The following is a 16,685-nucleotide window of genomic DNA, read 5'->3' on the forward strand; positions in this document are numbered from 1 at the left end:
ACACTCCAAGGATCTGTACGTCTTGCCCCCAAGCAACAGCAACATTTTGATAATTTGAAAAACAGAAATGTTAGCTTGATTGTTTCTAGCCTAACTGACTCTAGTAGAGGAGGACTCCAGTTTATTTATTTCTGAGGGATATTGCCTATCAAAGCTTGGAGTAACTCCATTTGCTGCCACTGATAACTATTTAGTTCTTAGTATATGATGTTACTTTTGCAGGATTTGATCATTTATGTTTATTTTCTTCAGTTGGGGGCAGTGGCAGTAGGAGATGAGGTCTGTGACAGGAATTGAGATCCATAGAATCACAGGGTATCGGTGCTGCTGGAGAGAGTGGGCAAGGGCCAGGAATTAAACGATGTTCCGTTTCTGTCGTATGCCAGACACTGTGGTAGGTGCGTCATAATTTATGAACAGCACATGTATTGACCGACGTAATTTGACAGATGGGGAAAAAGACTCGTCAAGGAATTTCTCCAATAGATAATGCGGTGGCAGAAAAACAATTCATTTTGCTGTTGTTGTTCAGTCGCATTTAGGGCTATCAAAGCCCAGTGTCGTGTTCGTTCTGATTCACAAGGCTAACTCCTCCGGAAGGAAACTTGGCATCCTCTGGCTCAGGATGGCTTAGCTCAGCACTGCTAAATTCTAAATTGATATGAGTCACTGAAGGTCGTGAGAGAATGTGGATTCTGAATCAGTAGGCCTGGGGTGGGGGTCTGAGAACCTGCATTTTTAATTAGCTCCCAGACACTGCTGATGGCATTGGTTTGGCTTCCTGGTGAAAGGGTCTCCAGTACAACACCGCTTTAGCATCATTAGAATCATTGTCTGACATTGCTTTTATTCTGAACTCTGGTTTAATTTTTAATCAGCCTTTATTACAATAAATGGAACAAGAGAGCAAGACAAGTGACACTGGTTTTATTTGGGAATGCAAAGAAGCCTTTTGACGTTTAAAGTGTTTAAGGACTTTGCACAAGTTAGAAAGAAATGGAGACAGATTGCTAGCAATTGAAAGGAACTTTTTCCACATCTACTGTAATATCTGATTTTCTCATAGTATCATATGTTGCCATCCACATTCTAGAAACCAAATTTTAATTAAAGAGAATACATGAACAACCACATCTAATGAACAGCATAGAGAGGTCACAAGTTTAAATCAGCTGACCAATGCTTTAGTGCACTGTCCAGGCACTAGAATTGTATGACTTCCTGTCCCTTTAACTCAGACGCAAATAGGTTGATAATGGCAGCTTTAACTTTCCCCATTATATCCAAGTTGAATGTGCCAGTGATTTTATCCTTCAAGTGGCTATGCTTTTTCAAATACTGAAAGATGGCACTTCTTTACTGGCTGACCCTGGATTGTGTAAGAAAAGATTTATCTTATAGCACCTATGGGGCACAGGCAATTCGTAGACATGCAATTTTCATGGGCCTTGCCATCTTTTTAACTTCCTAAGGGTCAAATATACACACATAAATAGCATAATACTCAAGAAAACAAGCAAAAAATTTAAATGTCTTTTTAGAAGCACTTTTAAAGGTCTAGGAATCTTTTTTTAAAAAGACCAATTATTAAATGACATAAATAGGTCTTAATCTGTTTTCATAATTAGCATCCAATTAAGATATGTCATCAGTTTTTATTCAAATGAAGTTAATTAAACTATTAAGATACTGAGTTCAATTATGTCCTCAGGTCCAAATTCAGTCACCAAGTATCAGATATAATGATACTTTAATAAAAAGAACTTCTGCTTTTGAACTGTGGTGTTGGAGAGGACTCTTGAATTCCTTGGACTGCAAGGAGATCCAACCAGTCCATCCTAAAGGAAATCAGTCCTGAATATTCATTGGAAGGACTGATGCTGAAGCTGAATCTCCAATACTTTGGCCACCTGATGGGAAGAGCTGACTCATTTGAAAAGACCCTGATGCTGGGAAAGATTGAGGGCAGGAGGAGAAGGGGACGACAGAGGATGAGATGGTTGGATGGCATCACTGATTCAATTGACATGGGTTTGGGTGAACTCCGGGAACTGGTGATGGACAGGGAGGTCTGGCGTGCTGCGGTTCATGGGGTCGCAGAGCAGGACATGACTGAGCGACTAAACTGAAAAGGAACTTCAACAATTAAAAATTATGAGCTTTAAAAGTATGTTACAGTCTATGTATGATATCTCAATTAAAAATGTCTTATGCTTATTATTTTTCTCTTGAAACCGAAAGGAATCATTTGACTGCTGGTATTAGAAATAGATGTTGGATGAAACTGGAGCCTATTATACAGAGTGAAGTAAGCCAGAAGGAAAAACATAAATACAGTATACTAATGCATATATATGGAATTTAGAAAGATGGTGACAATAACCCGGTGTACGAGACAGCAAAAGAGACACTGATGTATAGAACAGTCTTATGGACTCTGTGGGAGAGGGAGAGGGTGGGAAGATTTGGGAGAATGGCATTGAAACATGTAAAATATCATGTAAGAAACGAGTTGCCAGTCCAGGTTCGATGCACGATACTGGATGCTTGGGGCTAGTGCACTGGGACGACCCAGAGGGATGGTATGGGGAGGGAGGAGGGAGGAGGGTTCAGGATGGGGAACACATGTATACCTGTGGCGGATTCATTTTGATATTTGGCAAAACTAATACAATTATGTAAAGTTTAAAAATAAAATAAAATTAGGAAAAAAAAAAAAGAAATAGATATCTTTTTATGTGCATGTAGTATACATGTCGGAGAAGGCAATGACACCCCACTCCAGTACTCTTGTCTGGAAAATCCCATGGACGAAGGAGCCTGACAGGCTGCAGTCCATGGGGTCATGAAGAGTTGGACACGACTGAGCGACTTCACTTTCACTTTTCACTTTCATGCATTGGAGAAGGAAATGGCAACCCACTCCAGTGTTCTTGCCTGGAGAATCCCAGGGATGGGGGAGCCTGGTGGGCTGCTGTCTATGGGGTCGCACAGAGTCGGACACGACTGAAGCGACTTAGCAGCAGTAGCTGCAGCAGTGTACATGTCTAACAACTTCAGGTCAGAGTTCTACAAGAGTAAATCAGGATCAACTAATTTGCTAGGGAGCGACAGGCTGTGAAGATTTTCAAATTTATTTTTCTGGTGGTACATGGTTGCCTAACATTTAACGGACGGCAAACAAGAAACACAGGCATTTCACCTTGATATAAATAAATATACTCTGAGTTTCAATCTGGCTTCTTTCTCCCTGTTCCAAGGCCCAAAGTAGGAGATTTCAACAAATCATCACACCTTATGGGAACCCACAAAAGTTAAGATTTTCCCTGCTGCTCTGAGTGTGAGGCTGCAGGATTATTTCCTTACTGGTTTTCAGGCCTCCATCAGCAGCTGCTGAGTCCAGCTTTCAAGTTCCTTTTTGTGAAGACCGACTGGATAGGCCAGAGAGGGTGTCTGTGAGGAGGCACCCCAGTCATGATACGTGGTGAGGTCTGAGCACAGGTGACCTGAGAGCATTCTCAAAACTACAGCTTTCCAGCCCTAACTTACAAAGACCATGAAACATTAAGACGAGTATAGGAAAAAAACAGAGCAGATACCCCGTAGGTGGGGACAATATTGTACCTACAGCTTTATTAATGACTCCTGATGTACAAGGTCATGAAGGCAGAGATGATAATGAGCACGTACAGTTCAGGATGGCTGTCCACAGACGGCTGACTGAGTGCTCAGGAAAGCAAGGCGGACAAGAGCCACTGACTCATTGCTAGCCTCTGGACAGGAGATTCATAAAACCACAGTACAGATTAAGTTCCCTAAATCAACTTGCAGAAGAAATTAACAATACTAAATACTTATAGCTAAAAGTCTAGAGATTTTTGTGGCTAACAAACCTTCACAGGTTGAGAGCTCCATTAGATGAAAAAGTCCAAGAAAATCAACACGGCTGCTCATGAGATGCCCACATTTTCTAATACATGCAAAACACAATGCACCTTTAATATTAACAGCATTCTTTCCTCTTCAGGCTAGAAGACCATATTATTTAAAATTGATAAGTCATTGACTTACTACTGTAAAGGTACTGAAATTCAGTTAGAGCATATCATGGTGGGACTCATCATTACTCTTCCTTTGGGTCTAAGTATCTTGGCTACTCTACCTATTTAAGTATCCAAATACAGATTACGTTTTGTGCCTTTACTATATTACTATGGAAATAAATCCCCAAAGTAGAAATTTCTTGAAACACTGAGCAGAAATCCAGAGATCACTTAACATTAAACATATACAAAATACACACATACTATTCATTTTCAGGGGATATATAAAGCTTAAATAAAAACAAAATTTTTTTTCACATATAGAAAGTGAAAATGCTGTTTCAGCATAAAATTTATTGTTGTGCTTATTTTACAGAGTTTAGAATACATGAGGCACATTATTCAATGACAGTGAGTAGCCTTTTCAGCTTCTGTTTCTTCTTTAAATATAGATGCTGACAGAAAAGCTGGATTAGATGCAGTCTACTTTTTCCTCAGTTGGCGCACTTTTTAGAGGATTATAAACCATGAATGGAAACTGAGTAAATGTTGAAAGTTTATTGCAAGCAGCACCTGGGGCCAAGAAGAGAGAAAGCTGTTTGGTTAAATGCAGAATGCACATGTTTACAACCAGTACAGACATCGCTTGGGACAGCGGCCACTGCGTACCTGCTGTCCAGGCAGGCCATAAAGTGTGCGTGTAGCACACATCAGCTGACAGCCCACGAGACCTCATCATAAAGGCTGATGTTTTGCTCCTATACATATGCGGTCATTGCTACCATTATTTTAAAGTTTCATACCTACCCTTTTTGTAGCAGAAGAAAATTTTCAGGTACATTTCCTAGTCACTGGGCCATTCCCTGTATCCATCCATAATCCTCCCCTCCCCAGGCTCCCTGTTCGTTTCTACTCTTCTATGCCCGTGGGTGGGGAGGCTAATTTGTCAAGATGGTCTCTGTCAGACCGAGACAGTTCTTCCCCGGCTCAGACACCTGGAGGGCATTCTTTTAATGCCACTACTTTCAGCATAAGGAGCTGGTCAATTTTAAATTCATCTACAATTATATAATTATCATTTTTACATCCTGTTAAATGCAACTTTGAGCTTTCTAAGATTTATTTCCTAAGAGGGAATCGATGAAACGTACTTATTTTAGACATAAAGCCTTTTCCCCCATAACTTATATTGACTTTTGCATTTTAGTACTTAAAAAAGCGTAAGGAATTCCTCCACCAAGTTTTCAAATACCGAACTGTGGGAAGTAAGAGATCAAAGCACAATAATAAGCAGTCTAACCTAATAAGTTGTATTGATCAGTAGGCCATGTATCTTCCCCATCTGAAATCTCACTAATGAGGAGCGGCCGTGGTTGATCTTGAAGTGCTTTGAAACTGTGATAGGTTCACATGAAAAGTAAATGAAGCAAACGATATGCCTCAAATACACTGCAAAAATAATTCTGCCAACGCCTTTAGTTTACTAATTGGCAATACATTTTGTACCTGGGAACCCTGAGATCTAAATGACTGAGGCCTTTAAATAATGAACGGAAAAGAAGCAGGGAAGATCATTTATCCCTACCTACTTCTAACAAATAAAGGCATTTGACTAGATTAGCCCATCTCAGCATGCACTTGAGCTGAAGCTAAACTTTCCTTTGGACAGATGTCAAGGCTACAAAGCTAAAAACCAAAGACTGGATCCTAACCACTGCCAGTCAACCAAGGAAGGGTTCAGGTGCATTTTTAACCCTTTGGGGGTCTTGACACATCAGCAGTGAACATCTATCTACTCAGTATAGCCCCAGTTTCTGCTGCAGAGGAATAAAATTCTTCACAGCATTTAAAAGTCTCTGTCCTCATCAACATTTGCAGGTCCACACAAATATGAATTTCAAATCAAACCCACCATAACTTCCGGTCACGTTAGCACATATCACAGCCCCAAAAAATTTGGGAAAATACTTCTGGATTCTTGAGATCACTTTTTCACAAGCTGTGGTTGGATTTTCTCCTCTTCTCATATATTCTACAGCTTGATAGCTGATTTAAACAGAGGCAAAAATTTAGTATCACAGAATAAACAAACTCCAAAGTTTGGTTACTTGAGGTTCCACATGTAAAACTTACAAAATTGTCAAATTTAATACAGTGCAGATAGGTGAACAGAGGCCCCTAACTTCTGTGGCAATACCAACAGAAAAGGAAGTAATGTTGATACCATTTCTGTCTTTTCAGCTCACCCACCCACTCATTTCAGATAAGCAGTAATGTATTTGGCTTTGGCTGAATAACTGTTTTTTAGTAATAACAGCCTAAAGTCAGGAAGTATAGAGTATAGTTTCTTTAAATAAGAAACAAGGCTACTGTCAATGGGGAGAAACAGTAGGCATGAAGAGAACACCTAACTGTAAGGGTTATCTTTCGGTCATTAACGGTATGTAGTGACTCCATTTTCTACTTCTGTTGTCAGTTTTCACGTTTTCTTAGCGGCCTTACACTTTATTTAAATAGATCCTAAGTATGCTCATCTGTGTAGCGCAGTGAGCGGTATTATTCCATTTCAGAGGACTATGACTGCTTCATCTGAATGATTATGACTGTTAAAGTGATAGTGTGAAGAGCTGGTAGGCAGGGTTTCTAAAAAGTTCTGCCACACACAGGTTTGGGTCACGTGGCACAGACGATTATGTTCTATCCTGACACATGGCATTGCCACGCGACTCTCTGGAGTCGGATGGAGGAGGGAGACACACCTTGGGACGAAGCGCATCAGGATGTCCCCGTCGCCCGTGGCTGCCGCGGCTCCCACCATGTCGTCAGCGTAGGCCCCAGACCCAGGGATCGGTGAGTCTCCTATTCGGCTTTGGGAGGGCACAGCATGGTCATTCAGGGTGCAGAAAACTCTCTTAGATGTTTCTGCTTAGTCACTGACTATCATTTCAAGTAAATTCTTCATCAGAATACAGACAAGCAAGATTTCCCTTAGTTTTTCCACTTGGGTTTTCACAACCCTGCACTCCCTTACACGGCGATCAGACAGCAGCCCGTCACACGCAGGGGGACCACACGGGTTCACAGCCACCACCACCACCCTGCATTGTCTCACGCTGGATCGTCTCAACAGGTCCCAACCGCTTTTCCTCATCTACAATCTGTTCCTGCTTTCCAGCTCACATGCCAGCATTTCGGCAAGCTTTTCCTTGTGTTAATAATAAACCTTCCATGCTTTTCTGCTACTTTGAAGTAAAAGTCCAGGAATCCTTAAAGACCGCCTCAAGTCCGGCTCTGGTCTTCCTTCCCTGCCCTTGATAGATGTGCAGTTCTGCTCTGGCCATCCTGAGCCCTGAACCCAGGCGTGCACTGCTTCGGGTTGGCTTCGGACGTGGCTTGGACGTTGCCGTTCCCTGGCTCAGGCTCAGGGTCAGTGCCTGGCCTCTCTCTCTGGTCTCCCTGACTATCCCGGCCTAATCTGATCACCCTTGAACTCTGCAGCCCTGGCTGAGACCCCTTCTCCTTTGCACTTAGCAGCTACTCATGTATCTTCTTTCACAGTGAACTCAGCTATGAGGGCAGGGCTGTGCTCTTAAGGTTCTTCATCCCCCAAGGCACCTAGGACATATTGGCTGACAATCAATACATATTTTTGAGATCTGTTCTTTTAGAAACACTAACCCAGGTATTTTGAATTTTATACCATTTGTAGATGTACCAGCAGCAATATTTCCTGTCTTATGGATGACGACCATGCCTAGAAATTTAAAAAAGAATATATCATTGTAGTATCAACTCTACAGTGTACCTCAAATAAAACCAAATAATTGAGCAATTGGCAATATAAACATCCTCTTCCATTAATTTCAGGTAGAAGACAATAGGAATCTTGGGGATTCCGAAATTACACCAGTGGTATATAATCTGTGTGTTTTAATGACCTGGTTTCATGGCATCATTTTGTAGGCATCCCATTTCCTCACTTCAGACTGCTCACTTTTCAGTGCCTCTTCAACGATTATGCCAAAGAGAATCACTGCTGGACACTAATGGAAACTTCCAACATTACTGGAAATGACTGGAGAGACCATTTGAATGTGGCAAACATAAAATAATTAAAGAACTAAATATCAAACAAAGATTTAAAAATCATCAAGTGAATGATCATCAGATTTTTGTATAAGGTAACTGACCAAAATGTATACATATAAAAAGAATGAAAAGAATGTGTGTGTATGCATATGTGTATACGTATTTTTTTTTCCCTTAATTGGCAGTTAATCAAAATCACCTTCTGGTTCATGAATAAGAATAAAGAAATTTAAAACTACAAGGAAGAAATTAAAAATGGCTGACTATAACCATAAAAACTGTAGAGAAGACAAATTACCAATAGTATCATGACCGTAACTCTGTGCTGTATCTTCGTAGGTGATACCATCTCGTTTTAAGACAGTAGGTGGTTTGTAGGGTCCACAGTATTTTGAAGAATCTGGTATAACATTCTGTAAATAATATTTAAGTTTTAATTTTTTAGAAGGGGTGATTTTAGAAATCAGCAAGTGGTTATATACAATCACTAAACATCAGCAAGAAACCAAAAGGACATCTGGTAACTGAAAGGTAAGAATTAAAAGCCAAAGGTTACCTAAGTCTTATGTGAACAGATGGATATAATTTTGCTAAATATGTAGTCAAATCTCAGAATTACCCAATATGGACTAGACAGCTATAATATCTGGAAGAGATCCCCACTTTTTCTCTGTATATGCCAAAATGTCTCAGCACAATGGCAAATATAAAGATACTCATTTTTAGATTAGACATGATTTTTAAGATTAGATTTTCTTTTTTTCTGGATTCCTTAAAGAAATCAGATATACAACCTGATTTTTTCAATTTTAGAATCTGTTCCCTGGCCAAGAAGACTTATGCTGAGATTTAAAGCAAAATCTATTTTAAAACCTTCCAATTTTCAAAGCTAGGTTCATGCGAGCATATTCTAAGTTGTACTCTCAGATTCTTTTATGAATCTTAGAGGCTCAAGAAAATAATCCAAATTCATAAATTCAGCTTGTGGACCTGGATTAGTATTAAAGCAAGAAGCCTACAACTCGTGTCTTATCCGTTTGTGCACAGGGTGCCTCCCATGACCTGGTGTCAAGCAGCGGTCTCTTTCAAGAGACTCCCTGGTTACTCAAAGGTAATTAGAATTTGGTGAAGAAATGGACGAGAGATCAAGGTACTCTGAAGGATTCTGCTGGGAAAGAAAAACCGATTTAGGCTAAAGTCCTGGTGGCTCAGACCGTAAAGAATCCACCTGCAAAGCAGGAGACCCAGGTTCAATCACTAGGTCGGGAAGATCCCGTACAGAAGGGAATGGCTACCCACTCCAGTAATTCTGCCTGGAGAACTGCATGGACGAGGAGCCCGGTGGGCTACAATATCGCCATGGGGTCACTAGCAGTCGGACACGACTGAGGATTAACACTTTCTTTGCTTTCCCATTGATTTACAGACAAATTATCTTTCTAGTAACAAACACCTAATAGTATAAATCTTCAAGGTGAATAAGGGTAAAATATAGAGTACACTGCACATAGATAAACTGTTAAGAAATACTTTAGATTAATGGTTTCCAAACTTTGGGTTTTTAACACATGGAAACTTTTGCTACAAAGGAACAGAGAGCAGTTGCAGTGAGGCAGCCCCTTACCCCACAGCAGAAACCTTTTAAGTCCGAAGCCACTGCCAGGGGCCAGGAGCTCCCCAACGGGGATATGGATCGGATGCAGCTAGGGAGCTTTCGAGACCACCTGTGCCCAGAGCCGGCTTCAATTGCTGGTTCCAACGAGCAACCAGGGGTGTTAACTCACGCTGCAGGCAACAGGTAGATGACCGAAAGCGGAAGGACTGTCACTCAATATTTTCAAATAACTTAAAAAAATCATGCATACATACTTTCCAGTAATTTGGTTGGCAATTTCGAGCACGCCAGTCTGAATGAAGAGCCTGAGAAACGTTGGTGGATAAATCCTCATTGATAAAGCCCATGCTTTCGGCAAACTTAGTGGCTGGAGATTGGGAACAAAAATGTACATGAGTTAAGTGTCTTAAATAAAATATATGCACAGGAAGTGCTGTGGGTCAGCTGTCTCCTTCATGGAGCACAAGGAGGGGGAAACACAGACGGTCCAAGGAGTATTCAGACTCAAGGAGTGCTGTGGGCATCGGTTTCCAGGTCTCCACTTCCCTACCACCTTCCTGACGCTCATCTACTGACACCCTGGTGATGTGTGTGAGGACAGTTCTCCTTTCCCTCCAGATCTTGCTCCTTCTGCTTTACAAAAGGAAAGGGACACCCTGCAACCACAGTGACTCTGTGGCTCTAACTGGGGTGCAGTGCCTGGCATGTAAAGAAATGCTGAGACACCCAACAGAGGCACCACTGATTCCACGAAAGAGTAATGGCTCCTGGCTTTGTCAGGTAGCTTTCCATTCTGAACATCAACAAAACTGAAGGATGCCTCCTGGAGTTGTTCACTACATCATTAAACGATGTAGCAAATGTGATTTTTGACTATAGATGGCGGTATGATTTTTAGTATATACCTAGGAAGGTGTTCAAGGATGTAGCACTGTGGTCGCAAAACTCCTTCTGTTCCCACCCTCTGTCATCATATGTCTCTCAGGTCTCATACCCATAAAACTGTAACACAAGACAGGAAATGATGCTGAATCCTTGTTCCCCTCCAGTAATTACTCATTTACTGATAATAAACTGATTCCTAAAATACCCTCCATTAAAGATAAAGAAAGTATGATTTAGAAGTTAAGGAACTTAACCGAAGTTAAACATGTTATGTGAAACAGCTGGACATTGAACTTAGGTCTGCTTTTATGCACTATTTTATACTGAGCCCTTTCTTCAGAGTGAAGACTAGAGCCAAAAGACACCATAACGGAGCACAGTTGAAACACACCTGCCTCTCCTGCCAACAGCGTGTGTGTCGTGTGTTCCAGGACTTTGCGCGCCACGCCAATGGCGTTTTTAATTCGTCTAAGGTCTCCGACTGCTCCCACGTTCATGGTAGTGCTGCCAGAAACAAGCGCGGTAAGATTCATTCAGGTATTTCTATATGTTCACAAGTTTTTTACTTCAACCTATAGTGTTTTGTAGGATTAAACTCCACCGTCTTACCATAGAAGCGACAACACATTCACAAAGTTCATACAAATTCCCACATTCAGACATTTAAGGGGAAAAAACCCAGAAAATCAATTAGCCATATACTCCCAAAGCACTGGCCTTCTCAGTTGCCCACCGCTCTGGCTTTTGAAAGGGCCTTTAAGGCTTCAGGTCAGGGAAACCACAGGGTTCGTGGCTGGCAGGTAAACAATGGTTTCCCAGGTACACGTTTTTGTACTTTAAGGTTCTCTCTATTCTAAGGAGACCTACCTACCTCCATGTGATATTTCTATTATGATAACGACTTTTCCTTTCAAAAAATTTTTAAATTGAGGTGTAGTTAATTTACAATGTTGTGTTAGTTTCAAGTGTACAGCAGTGATTTGGCTTCTTTTCCATTATAGGTTATTACAAGATACTGAGTATAGGTTATATCAAAATATATCAAAACTTATACATTGGGGGGGGAGGGATAAATTGGGAGATTGAGACTGACAAATATACACTACTACATATAAAATAAAAAGCAAGGACCTACTGTATAGCACAGGGAACTCTACTGGATAGTCAGCAATGGCCTAAATGGGGAAAGAATACAGAGGAATATGTGTAGCTGATTCGCTTTGTGGCACATCTACTAACACTACACTGCACATCAACTACACTCCAATAAAAAAATTAAAAAAAGAATAAACACCGTATATATTTGTGCATCTTGCTCTGGGTATAAGACTAACTGCAAATGTAGCTCAACCTGCAGCAAAGCCGCGGAGAGAAACACGGCTCTGCGCGCAGGGCGCCCCTACCCGTCCATGATCATGGCGTCCAGCGTGGTCTCCCCCGACTCGTCCGGGCTGCCCCCGAAGCCCACGCTGCCGTCACACTGCTGCTGCTCGCAGGTCGCGCAGCCACTCTCAACCGCGTCCAGGGCGGAACCTCCGGCCGCCAACGTCTTCCACGCTGGGAATCAAATCCCAATAGTGCTTGTGTAGATAGTGATTTCCTTTTCCGTGCCAAAGGCAACAGACCAAACATGGCACGGAAACGCCTATTTTAAAAACTGTTTGCACATTTACTCCAGTTAAGTTGAAATTTTCATTTATCAAGTGCTGCAAAGAAGTCAGAATGATACAGACAGAATTACATAAGACAGCTACTTACCATGAAGAATCCAAAGGCTTCAGCTATTGACGCAAAGTGAGAAAGTACCCATTTCTACTACGTGTGTGAAGAAAGAATACTTCTGTAATTCTGGGCCGTGTGACCCTGAGCTAATAACAACCTCTCCAGATCTGTTTCTTGCTATTTAAAATGGGGATACTAATCACACAGTAACTGAATTAATCCACCTGAGCACACATTGGAATTATCTGCTGTTATGGTACTGTTATGGACACTTGCTGTGATAGAGGCTACTTCAGTAGGTATATTTTTATTTAAAGTATTAGATATATTTAAATGATTATGTAGAAAAAATCTTATGATGCTATATCATTAATTTTCAATTTGCCTTTTAGTAGCTTCAGTTGTAAGTTTTAAAACGGAAGGAGAGAAATACCATACTAAATACTTATTTTGGCTTCAGTGGCCATGCTTTTAACACTAAACTATGTTCTCCAGAGCCCCATACATGGAAAAGGGGAGGAAGAAAAAAGGTCTGCAGTAGTCAATTTCTTTATTAATAAAAACAGAATTCCTTGACGGGTTGGTGCTACTATTTGTAAATAATTTAAGTATTACTACTGAAAGAACAGGCTTCAAAGTACATTTAGAGAAGTTTCCCCCTTGAATTCAGGCAACATAAAGAACTGTCTCCTGCCTGGGGCCCTGAACTTTCTTTTCTGTCTCCTTGTCGCTGGCAATTTCTTGCAACCTGTTTACGCATTCTCTGAATCATACGCACTGCCTGTAACATACAAACTTAAGGCCATCAAATGCTAAAGCCAGTTCAGCACCAGAAAATTCTATTAGTAGCCTCAAATGGGGGAGAGGAGGAGTAGAAGAAACTCCTGGGGCAGTACGAGTTGAAATGACTGGAACACAGTAAGAAAATGACAGAACCATGATATGTACAGGATGTTACCAAAGCACATAAGACAGGCACCTGACTCAGACTGGGTCTGAGGGTGCTAAATGAGGGAAAGCTTCCTAGAGGAGGTGATATCTTAGTTTAGTCAGTCTCAGTCCCAGCTGGCTGCAAATCAACATTACTTAAGCAGCTTGGAAAAAAAAAAAGTTTTGGTTCAAGCAGTGGAATGAACACCTCAGGAGTGGGGCCCAGGCACATGTATCTTTTGAGAAGTTCTGAAGCAATTGCACTCATCTTACACGCTAGTAAAGTAATGCTCAAAATTCTCCAAGCCAGGCTTCCGCAATACGTGAACCGTGAACTTCCAGATGTTCAAGCTGGTTTTAGAAAAGGCAGAGGAACTGGAGATCAAATTGCCAACATCCGCTGGATCATCGAAAAGCAAGAGAGTTCCAAAAAACATCTATTTCTGCTTTATTGACTGTGCCAAAGACTTTGACTGTGTGGATCACAATAAACTGTGGAAAATTCTGAAAGAGATGGGAATAACAGACCACCTGACCTGCCTCTTGAGAAACCTGTATGCAGGTCAGGAAGCAACAGTTAGAACTGGACATGGAACAACAGACTGATTCCAAATAGGAAAAGGAATACGTCAAGGCTGTATACTGTCACCCTGCTTATTTAACTTATATGCAGAGTACATCAAGAGAAACGCTGGACTGGAAGAAACACAAGCTGGAATCAAGACTGCCGGGAGAAATATCAATAACCTCAGATGTGCAGATGACACCACCCTTATGGCAGAAAGTGAAGAGGAACTAAAGAGCCTCTTGATGAAAGTTGAGAGTGAAAAAGTTGGCTTAAAGCTCAACATTCAGAAAATGAAGATCATGGCATCTGGTCCCATCAGTACAGTTCAGTTCAGTCGCTCAGTTGTGTCCGACTCTTTGCGACCCCATGAATCGCAGCACGCCAGGCCTCCCTGTTCGTCACCAACTCCCGGAGTTCACTCAGACTCACCTTCGTCAAGTCAGTGATGCCATCCAGCCATCTCATCCTCTGTCGTCCCCTTCTCCTCCTGCCCCCAATCCCTCCCAGCATCAGTCTTTTCCAATGAGTCAACTCTTCACATAAGGTAGTCAAAGTACCATCACTTCATGGCAAATAGATGGGGAAACACTAGAAACAGTGAGAGACTTTATTCTTCTGGGCTCCAAAATCACTGCAGATGGTGATTGCAGCCATGAAATTAAAAGATGCTTACTCCTTGGAAGAAAAGTTACGACCAACCTAGACAGCATATTCAAAAGCAGAGACATTACTTTGCCAACAAAGGTTCGTCTAGTCAAGGCTATAGGTTCTCCAGTGGTCATGTATGGATATGAGTGTTGGACTGTGAAGAAAGCTGAGTGCCGAAGACTTGATGGTTTTGAACTGTGCTGTTGGAGAAGACTCTTGGGAGTCCCTTGGACTGCAAGGAGATCCAACCAGTCCATCCTAAAGGAGACCAGTCTTGGGTGTTCATTGGAAGGACTGATGCTGAAGCTGAAACTCCAATACTTTGGCCACCTGATGCGAAGAGCTGACTCCTTTGAAAAGACCCTGATGCTGGGAAAGATTGAAGGCAGGAGGAGAAACGGACGACAGAGGATGAGATGGTTGGATGGCATCACCAACTCGATGGACATGGTTTTGGGTGAACTCCGGGAGTTGGTGATGGACAGGGAGGCCTGGTGTGCTGCGGTTCATGGGGTCGCAAAGAGTCGGACACGACTGAGCGACTGAACTGAACTGAGGATGATGATAATATAATGTATAACCCAGACTGGAACCCCGTATTTCTAGTGACAAATACGGCATGTCAGCATGTAGCTCAGAAAGTAAAGGTGAATAGACGATGCTTTATTTGGGAACTTGGTCGTTTGCCAAGCCTAAGTAGAGAGTTACTGCAGATAGGTCAGGGGTTAGAAAGCAGAGGTGCTGAGGCCGACAAGAGACACAAGCCCAGAAAATACAATAAAAAGCAAAAGAAGGTGCAGGGGCCCCTGGAAGTCTGAGCAGAGACCGTAAGTGCCGTAGGTCAGGGTGGAAAATAGTGACCGGAGTCCGAATAGAAGTCACCCCGCCGCTGATGACCTAAAATGCAGCTGTGGCGGGGAGGAGGGTGCGGCGCAGGAGACGCTGCGGCGCGGGGGTGCGGGAGAGCCCCGAGGGGCGGTTGCGGAAGGTAGGCCGGCTCCCGGCTTCCGGCCCCCGGCCCCGGCCCAGCGGCGGCCCGCCCGCCCCGCGAGCTCGCGCAGCGCAGCCCCCGGCTCGGCCCCGCACCTGCCACGGTTGCATTCCTGAAAGGCCAAGTGTTGAGGACCAAGGGCAGCTGGCCGAAGCTGCGCGCCGGGGCTGGGCCGAGCAGCAACAGCAGCAACGGCAGGAGAAGACCCGGCTTCCACGCCATAGCTGCGCGCCCAGACCGCCGCCGGAGGTCACAGCCGCCGCGGACCCGCGACCCGTGAACCCGGAACTCGCGGTCCCGGCGCCCCGCCCATCGCCCCGCCCCGCCCAGTCCCTTGGGGCGAGGCCCAGCTCCTTAATTCTCGCGAGACGCGGTTTCCGTGGCCCCTTGAAGTCTTCAGGTCGCCACGGTGTTGTCTATTTTTCTTTTTGTAAACTATTCAACCAAAAGTTAGTACGAAATTGTTCGGCTTTGGCTTACGCGATCCTGGGAACTTTTAAATTTGATTTCGTTAGTCGAAGTTGGTCAATTTGTGAAATTTACAGTGTGCTCCGTGCGGTTCCTTGACGCAGATACGGGGATGGTTATTGAATGTTAGGTGAGCCGTGCTCGCCTATAAACCAGGTTTATATTAGACTTCTCCCACTCTACCTGCAGTCGTCTCTCCGCTGCAGTTTTTGTAGGACGTCCTCTGGTTATAAATCCCTGAGCTGAAAGAAATGGGAGAAACTGGAGAAGTGGAATTTAACAACTGTCTACACAGCTCGCTGAGGTGTGCTTTGTCGTACCTCTAGGGCGAGAAGCTACCTCCATTCATTTCTGAGTGTGTTTTACTTGTGCCTGGCAACATTAAGTGCTTAATACATGTTTGAATACAAGCAGAATGGAGACTTTACCTTGTTGAAAGATGAACTGAAGCGCATTAAAGATTCTGGGAACTATTTCTAAGTAGACATACCATAAAACATAATTCTCGTTGAGCGTTCATTTAAAACCTTTTATTTATGTGTATCTAATTTACTTGTTCTTAACAATTAGATTTGCTTTTGGAAATTTTATGAAACATTAAACAGCTAATCATTTTAAGTTATGTTTCTTGCTGACAAATTCTGCAACTGAGGGAAGGAGCTGCTTTGACTTTGTAAACCGAGGTAGAATTAAAAATACTCTGTTTAATGCTAATAGCTTCAAAGA

The 16,685-nt window shown here is 42.6% G+C and overlaps 1 protein-coding gene and 1 long non-coding RNA gene across 4 annotated transcripts in view; one reads left to right on the plus strand and one right to left on the minus strand.

Annotated features, from left to right (window-relative positions):
• LOC101904157 (uncharacterized) overlaps nucleotides 1–6,809 on the plus strand; it is a 27,946-nt gene extending 21,137 nt beyond the window's left edge. For both annotated transcript variants that reach the window (XR_815907.4, XR_001495261.3), the window contains exon 5: nucleotides 6,710–6,809. This is a non-coding gene — a long non-coding RNA (uncharacterized lncRNA). The remainder of the gene's footprint in view (nucleotides 1–6,709) is intronic.
• On the minus strand, nucleotides 4,365–15,775 carry AGA (aspartylglucosaminidase). 2 transcript variants are annotated; one of them, NM_001075511.2, is given in 10 exon segments: nucleotides 4,365–4,616; nucleotides 5,956–6,089; nucleotides 6,803–6,910; nucleotides 7,722–7,797; nucleotides 8,431–8,545; nucleotides 10,002–10,114; nucleotides 11,024–11,136; nucleotides 11,768–11,807; nucleotides 12,036–12,189; nucleotides 15,587–15,727. In NM_001075511.2, coding segments are annotated over 7 exon segments (753 nt in total). In that variant the 5' UTR covers nucleotides 11,130–11,136; nucleotides 11,768–11,807; nucleotides 12,036–12,189; nucleotides 15,587–15,727; the 3' UTR covers nucleotides 4,365–4,515.
• Between the last annotated feature and the right edge of the window lie 910 nt (nucleotides 15,776–16,685).

Source organism: Bos taurus, chromosome 27, assembly GCF_002263795.3.
Source record: "Bos taurus isolate L1 Dominette 01449 registration number 42190680 breed Hereford chromosome 27, ARS-UCD2.0, whole genome shotgun sequence".
NCBI lineage: Eukaryota > Metazoa > Chordata > Mammalia > Artiodactyla > Bovidae > Bos > Bos taurus.